The 8,216-nt window shown below is 54.1% G+C and overlaps 1 protein-coding gene across 1 annotated transcript; it reads left to right on the forward strand.

The window, feature by feature from the left end:
* The first annotated feature begins 429 nt into the window (after positions 1-429).
* Positions 430-7,917, forward strand: LOC101759321 (protein NRT1/ PTR FAMILY 4.6). Its single transcript, XM_004965964.3, has 4 exons — positions 430-600; positions 744-852; positions 2,392-2,609; positions 6,248-7,917. The coding sequence occupies exons 1-4, from the start codon at positions 598-600 to the stop codon at positions 7,685-7,687; spliced, it is 1,770 nt and encodes a 589-aa protein (XP_004966021.1). The 5' UTR covers positions 430-597; the 3' UTR covers positions 7,688-7,917.
* The last annotated feature ends 299 nt before the right edge of the window (positions 7,918-8,216 follow it).

Below are 8,216 nucleotides of genomic sequence, written 5' to 3' on the forward strand. Positions count from 1 at the left end.
GGGTATCTTTTTCAGCGGGATTCTGTTGTCCATGGAAATTCGCTTTCTTCCCTAGGGTTAGTTTGCTTCCACTGCCAAACTAAGCCTTACAGTTAAGCTCTCAGTTAAGCTAATGTCTGGCGAATGAGATAGATATGCTTTTAGACTTCCACAAAGAAAAACTTAGATGAAAATCGAATTATATCACAACGCCATGCATATTTTACATACGTACATCATATATGCACACGTCCCATCCCTTTTGCTGGTTCTACGGGGCATCTTGAGGTTGACATCCCCGACCCAGAGCAGCCGTTGTTGTGGTCGCGTCCCTCTCATCAGCAGCCCTGTGTGCCGGGCCGGTGGTGTGGGTGTGCGATGTGGTGCCCCTCCCTGGCGCCCTTTTACACCCCCTGGCGCTGCCCCAAGGACGGGGCCCTCCTCCCCCCGTCTCTCTCCCCTCTACACTTTTAAATACACCACACCCCTCCCTTCTCCCCTCAAGCACTGAACTCAAACGCGATCCCCTGATCTGGCCTCCTCCCTCCTCGTCTTCCTCCTCCCGCTCGCACTCCAGAGCCCCGAGCGAGGCTGCCGCCTGCAACGGCCGCGAGCACCATGGTGAGTGTCCTGGCGCTTGTTGATTGAGATGCTCCTCCGGCTAATCCTGCTTGGGCATTTCTTTATTTGCTCCATCGTTGCCGCTGATCCTTGGCTATGGCTGAAGGCTGATTTCTTTGCCATGGTGGTCGTGCTCGTGACAGGAGGGCGGCGCGCGGGACGCGGAGCGGTGGGAGGGGTACGTGGACTGGCGGAACCGACCGGCGACGAGGGGCCGGCACGGCGGCATGCTCGCGGCCTCCTTCGTGCTCGGTAAGCGATCGATCGGCGACGCACTCGCCACCCGCCGCTTTTGATTCCAGATTCTTCTAGAGCTCCGTCCGTGCGTCCCCCTCTACCGCCGATTGCGCCCGGGCCCCGGCGGTAGGGGACCTGATTGGGGGGGAAAGGCCTGCACGACGGATCGAATAGGATACCGGCCTCCATGCACGGACCCTCCTCTCCTCTGGCGCTCTGGCCTCTGCTCTGGCAGCAGAAGAAGTCCTCTGCAACCCTGAGACCCACGCCACGGCTTCCATTTCCCTCTGGTTTCTTCTTCCTCCCCATCCCTCCTTTTCATGATCGGGTTCCAGCTGCTTTTTGGACAAGTGGGTGCCCGAGACCCTTTCTTCCTCGCCTTGCCTCTTTCTCCCTCCCCCACTGGTGTCCGTTGGGCTCCATTTCCCTCCCTCCTTTCGTTCCCTTTCACATACAGTTTCCGTTGGCTCCGGCCGGGTGCTCTCTCTCTCTCAACTTGCCCGGGAATTCGGCACCTTTAGCGCCCAATTGCACCACGAACCCCCAAAGAAAAAGCAAGCGCAACTTGCATGCGCTACTGCCTCTGCATGACCCGTGCGTGCAATTGGTGGACGGGTTCGTGAAGGTTTTTCCTTTTTTTCTGGGGGGTTCCATGAGCAGCGGAGGAGCACTGCTCGCTCGCGTCCATTGTTGATCCATCTTCTTCAGACCACCGGCTCACCAAACTGATCGTGAGAGCTCGTGGCTGCGGCTGCCCTCGTTCCAAGGAAGGCTTCATGTTGCTGTGATCTGGAAGGCTCTGGCTGCAGACAAGCTCGGTTGCATGTGTGAAGGGGAAACTAGTTCGTGTTGTCATCGTCATGAATTCAGGATCCTGGTGCGTGTGTTCGTGTATGAGAGAGGCAGAGGCCCCTCTGTTTTTTCTTCTCTGGCGCGCGGTTGGATTGGTAATGGTTTCAACACTTCAACCGTTGTGGTTCATCAGACAGACAAAAAAAAAAATGACCCGGACTGCCGCCGGCCTGAATCGTCCCAAAAAGCCCGCATTAAAACGCGGCACGAATCGCAAGGCACGATGGGGTCGCGGAGTAAATTTGGCCGGCCGGCCGGTACGCATCGGGAACGCCACCCAGCCGCACATCAGGGCGTTAGTCAGTTACGCCGCACATGGTTTTGCTTTGCTTACGTAATTTTTTTTATTCAACCAATTCGTCGAATTTGCTTTTTAAAAAAATGGGGGAAAAGTTATGCTACTTTACAGGATTATATAATTTGTAATTTCCGCCTAAATTAATCACTTGCAAAAAAAATTCATGTTCCAAATGGCTTGCTTAGTACCCCTTCTATTTTAAATTGTATTGTTTTGTACCCCTTCTATTTCAAATTGTATCGATTTGATTTTTCTAAGTTCATAGATACTATGTCTGTATACATAATAATATTTATAAATTTAAAAATTTCAAAACAATCTATAATTTAAAACGAAGGAAGTAATAACCTGATAACCTGATGGTATTTGTTGGTTAAAATTATGCTCATGGTAACTTACTGCAGTGGTGGAGGTGCTTGAGAACCTGGCGTTCCTGGCGAACGCGAGCAACCTGGTGACCTACCTGATGCGGTTCATGCACTACTCGCCGTCGCAGTCGGCGACGGCGGTGACCAACTTCATGGGCACGGCGTTCCTGCTCGCGCTCCTCGGCGGCTTCCTCTCCGACGCCTTCTTCACCACCTACACCATCTACATCGTCAGCGCCTTCATCGAGTTCACGGTATGTCGTCTATGCCATCTTTGATCTTGTTGCCTGCTATAGTGCTATTGCAATACAATGCAAAATAGTACGAGCACACTGCACATGCAAGTTCTTCCATCGTCTTCTACCTCTGACTGACATCACGCGACGATCGACCAAAAAATATGTGAGTTAGTTGGTAGCAGATGCTTCCGGATCGGATTGGAAAACATAGCTCCATGGTCCTCGCCGTATCTCCACGCTGGCGTGGGAGGAATATACTAGCCGATATGATTTGCAGCCCAGCTGTGTGCTTGACCTCCCACGTTGCACTCATGATCTGTTTTCTGCTGACGGGATGCATGGCTGTGGGTCAAGTAGAACATCGCAGCTGCCTCTCATGCATCGAAGCCGGCCAAACAGCTAATTAAGCTGACGAGGCAAACACGTGGCCTCTGGTTCAGCTGACACTCAAAGTCCTGTGAGAGACCGAGCTAGAGAGTCACTTTCATCACCAATCTCAATGTGATCAGAGAACGTAGCGTCCTGCGTGCGCCACGTCCATGCATCACAAATTGCCTAGTGCCCGCACTCGCACACTCAGGTAGCCGTCCATCTCGCAGTGGCCAAATTAGAGCCTGCCAAGCTCATGCACAATTCCCTGCGATTTGGGTTAAGCAGCTGAGAGCGCGGATTGTATTAGGGCCAATGATGATTGGTAGCCATCACTTTATTCGACAACAAGACGATATGGGGGCCGATTTGACTCGGTACCCTGGGTCAAAGGGAAGCTAATCACACATCTTGTTCATACATTGTGCTGTCACGTACAGCACCACCCTATGTGGCTATGGGCAGTGTAGCCGTGTAGGGCATGGGCTTAACCGTGCCGTGCGTAGGGGCCTTGTTCGGGAAATCAGTGGACCTCCCTCCTGTCGCTTTTAGAAAAGAACCGGCGGCGCAAGAACATCCATGTGAAACCCGTTACCGATCGCAAAGGATGGGCGTACTACGTACCCTACCCTCCTGCGTGTGCTAATTTCTGTGTGGCATGTTTTCTTTTCCTGCGTGTTAGGGAATGACATACTATTCATGTACTATATGTTTCCTTTTTTTTAATTTTGGGCTGTTTTTTCACCTTGGCTCTGAAGCCTACAAATATCCCCTAAATATATGTTAGACATTGGATGAGTAGGATGGATGTTGATTTGTAGCGAGTAAAGTGACATTTCTTTGTGGATCACGTGGGTACTTCCTAGCAAGTTGAGCAGCATAATTGTACTTGCAAAAAAAAAAGACAAAAAACAGTCATTTGCATCAACAACCGTAAGATGTAGGGCAATGGCAACGGCTGAAGGCGATGGATGTTAATAATTTTTGTCACTACACAGACAAAAAGAATACTATATTCCCTCTAAATATCAATTCGGACACCAGTGCCCCGAAAACACACAAGTTGTTGTCAATGTGACAATGCAATGCATGTCATCAACCTAAGAGCTTTTGTTTGGGCCGGGGTGCCGCCAGGTTCGCTTTTGGAACGCCGACAAGCTGTCGGCATCTGGGACGCCGAGGTCCTAGGAGTGTTTGGATACTTCATGCTAAACTTTAGCAACAAATTTGCCAAACATCCTTACTAAACTTTGCTATACTATGGGTGCTAAACTTTAGCTCTTTAGCAACCAGCTAAACTTGGGGCTGGACACCCTTTGCCCTTCATTATTGTTTGTCTGGACCCTCTCTCCCCCCTCGCATTAAATAAGAGCAGATAGATCTTTCTACACCTCATTAAATGTTATTTAACCCATTAATCCAAACAGCCCTGATTAAAATTTAGCACCTTAAATTTAGCAAAGTTTATGTGTGCTTGTGACACGGCGATCTCATCCCGTCCCCCACTCCGCACGAGAGGCCAATCCCTGCGGCGGGGTCGGCATGGGGAGAGGGAATCTCCACCGCCATGTCGCGCGCGCACGCTGTGAGTGTGAGGTGACCGACCTGCCCGCGCGACGCGTCCCGGCTCGTCTTTCTGCTCTGTTTTTGCATCGGAGAAGCCAAGATCGTGCGGTCGGGTCGTCTGATAATCCTTCGATTGATGACTGGTAGATGGTAGGGACGTGATGCTTTGAGATGGAACCACGACGACGATCCACGAACGGGTCGAGGAAGGATCGGCGACAGGGACAGCTGGTAGGTAATGATCCTGGGCCGCTGGGCTGGAGCAAACAAACCGGGTGAGACTACGGCCGAACGTTCTGGAGGCTTTTTGCCGTGGTCCGTACCGAACCACCCCTGGCCATCCCCACCAGACACGTAAAACTTAGAATATTTGTGATCCGGGCACTTTACATCGGAACGGCATGATTGATCCTGATCCGGACGCCTGGGGTTTCGTCCGTGTACGGCGCTATGGTCAGCTTGCCATGCCACGTCGCGACGCGGGGCAAAAAGCCAATAGGCTCGCGTCTCGTTGCTGGGCACTGTGCCGGAGCTGCGGAGCAGCGGCAGCCGAAACCGCTGCTTCAGGGGCTGCCTGCGCGTGAGGACGGATTTTTGCTGTTTCGGCCGGACGCGAGCCGCCGCGGGCCCGCGCGTATCTCCAGCCTCGTCGGGAAGCTTCGGAGGGCCCTGCGCAGCCGGGAACGGGAAGAGGGAGGAAACGATTGCGCGGGGCCGGAGCCCGGAGCCGGAGGGTTGGGGGACAGCGACGGGACGAGGGCGCGTCAGGTTCCCGTCTCCCGGACGCGCCGCGCGTCGGTTCTCGTTTACTCGGTTGCTCGGCGCCTGGGATTCGGGCGAACCTGAGCGAGCCTGATTCGATCTGCTAGTGCTGGACACCATAGTCCATAGCACGACAGACCAGACTGTATTTTTTTTAACACACATTTTCTTTTTGAACGACGGTGTCTTTCTGGCCGGAAAAAACTACGTGGAACCATTTTTTTTTTCAAATTCAAATTACACATTACACACTCAGACACTCACATATACACATGCACACTCAACCTCTACGAATACATATGAAATCCTACCCTTAGCACCTTGCTATCGAAATTAACAAAATCATTACTCGCACCTTATTGTTGATGGGCACGTCACCTGCCCACTCCTGGAAGTTTTAGTCAGCGCTGACAAAAATATAGTGCACAGAACTGGGCGCGGCCTCCTGGTCGAATCGCCCGCCATTTCCATGGTTTTTGTCTGAACCCCGGCCGGACCCATATATGGCTGGTCAAAGCGCTAACTGCATGGGATGGGACGGCGGCCACCGGGGGTCGGTCTCCTCCCCTGCTTTGGCGCCCCGGATCACGGGCGCAAAGCGACGCTCGCGCACGGGCCGAGAGCCGGAGCAAGTAGCTCGCCCGCCGCCGCCACTTGCCCTCCTTGCCGCGCGTCCGTGCGCTTGCTTTTTGTCGCCGTCGCCTGATATTTACCCAATCATTCGACGTGATAGACTCACGTCTCGTCACTTGACATGATGATGTATCTTCTCTGAAGTAAAAATCCTGCAAAGAACTCGCGCACCAAATCATGACAAAAAAGGAAAAAAAAGCAATGCATGTAGAATTTGGGCTCGGTCCAGATACAATGGGCCACACATGGGCTGTGCAATGTCTGACTGTTTCTTCCATTAAAATGTGTGTGCTAACTGCAAGTAAATGTTTGATGGCGCGCAGGGGCTGGTGATCCTGTTGGTGCAGGCGCGGACGCCGTCGCTGATGCCGCCGCAGTGCGCCAAGGCGCCGTGCGAGCCCGTGTCGGGCGCCAAGAAGGCGATGCTGTTCGCGGGGCTGTACGTAACGGCGCTGGGCATCGGCGGGATCAAGGGCTCGCTGCCCTCCCACGGCGCGGAGCAGTTCGACGAGCACGCGCCGCGGGGCCGCAAGGGCCGCTCCACCTTCTTCAACTACTTCGTCTTCTGCCTCTCCGTCGGCGCGCTCATCGCCGTCACCTTCGCCGTCTGGGTCGAGGACAACAAGGGGTGGCAATGGGGGTTCGGCATCTCCACCATAGCCATCCTCCTCTCCATCCCGGTCTTCGCCGCGGGATACGGGATGTACCGGAACAAGGTGCCCACGGGGAGCCCGCTCACCACCATCGCCAAGGTCCTCCTCGCGGCGGCTCTCGCGCGGCGCGGCGGAGCGCAGAGCGCCAGCAACGGCGCCGTCATCGACCGGGCGCCCAGCCCCACGGGGAGCACCGACATGAAGGAGTACTGCAAGACCGGCGAGATGGGGGTCATCTCCGACGCCGCCGCGGCCGCCGGTGATGAGCCGGCCGAGCCGTCGCGGGAGCTCGCGTTCCTGAACCGCGCCGCGCAGTGCCAGGCGCCGCCGAACGGGCTGCTCGCGTGCACGGTGCAGGAGGTGGAGGACGTCAAGATCGTGCTCATGGTTCTGCCCATCTTCTTCTCCACCATCATGCTCAACTGCTGCCTGGCGCAGCTGTCCACGTTCTCGGTCGAGCAGGCGGCCACCATGGACACGCGGGTGGGCAAGCTCACCGTGCCGCCAGCGTCGCTCCCCGTGTTCCCGGTCACCTTCATCATCCTCCTCGCGCCCGTCTACGACCACGTCATCATCCCCTTCGCGCGCCGCGTGACGGGGACCGAGATGGGCATCAGCCACCTCCAGCGCATCGGCACCGGGCTCGTCCTCTCCATCGTCGCCATGGCGGTGGCCGCCGTCGTCGAGGTGAAGCGCAAGAACGTTGCCGCCGACAACGGGATGCTGGACTCGGCCAAGCCCCTGCCCATCAGCTTCTTCTGGATCGCGTTCCAGTACTTGTTCCTGGGGTCGGCGGACCTGTTCACGCTGGCGGGGCTGCTCGAGTTCTTCTTCAGCGAGGCGCCGTCGCGGATGCGCTCGATGGCGACGTCGCTGTCGTGGGCGTCGCTGGCGCTGGGATACTACCTCAGCTCCGTGCTGGTGTCCATCGTGAACAGCGCGACGGCGCACGGCGGGCACCGGCCGTGGCTGCAGGGTGCCAGCCTGAACCACTACCACCTGGAGCGGTTCTACTGGGTCATGTGCGTGCTCAGCACCCTCAACTACCTCGTCTTCTTGTTCTGGGCCATCAGGTACAAGTACAGAAACGCTGGGGTCATCAAAGGGTAATGCCATTGTCAAATAGGCATTGCCGTTGATCGGATCGCCATGGTAGCGAGAAGAGAACTGCTGGGTGTAACTGTTTATATTGGTGGCAAGGAGGGAGTCAAAAAAAGAAGTACTAGGTTCATTTCTGCAGGATGTGGGGATTATATTGGTGGTGGTTATGAGGCTGTCATGAATTTGGTTGATTGGTTCATCCACAAGTAAATCAACAAGAGGTGGTTCAGTTAATCTGATGTCCATTTGTTAGAATCAATCAAGCATAGTTAAATTTGCCATTTGCAAATCTCAAAGCAAAAACGATTACCAACATCAATGTTAGTACTTGCAGCCTATTGCAAAACTTGGCTTAAAAATGATCTAACATGCTGACAAGATTAACATAGGTCAATACTAACATATTTGTTAATTTTTTTTTGAAGGGTAAACTGTGGGGGAGTTCCCCACAGCACTTCATTTTCATTTCATATAAAAGGGATGCAAAAGAGAGTACAGGGGGTATACTTACAGACGGGAGAGAGAAATATACAAGGTA

Source organism: Setaria italica, chromosome IV, assembly GCF_000263155.2.
Source record: "Setaria italica strain Yugu1 chromosome IV, Setaria_italica_v2.0, whole genome shotgun sequence".
Classification (NCBI taxonomy): domain Eukaryota; kingdom Viridiplantae; phylum Streptophyta; class Magnoliopsida; order Poales; family Poaceae; genus Setaria; species Setaria italica.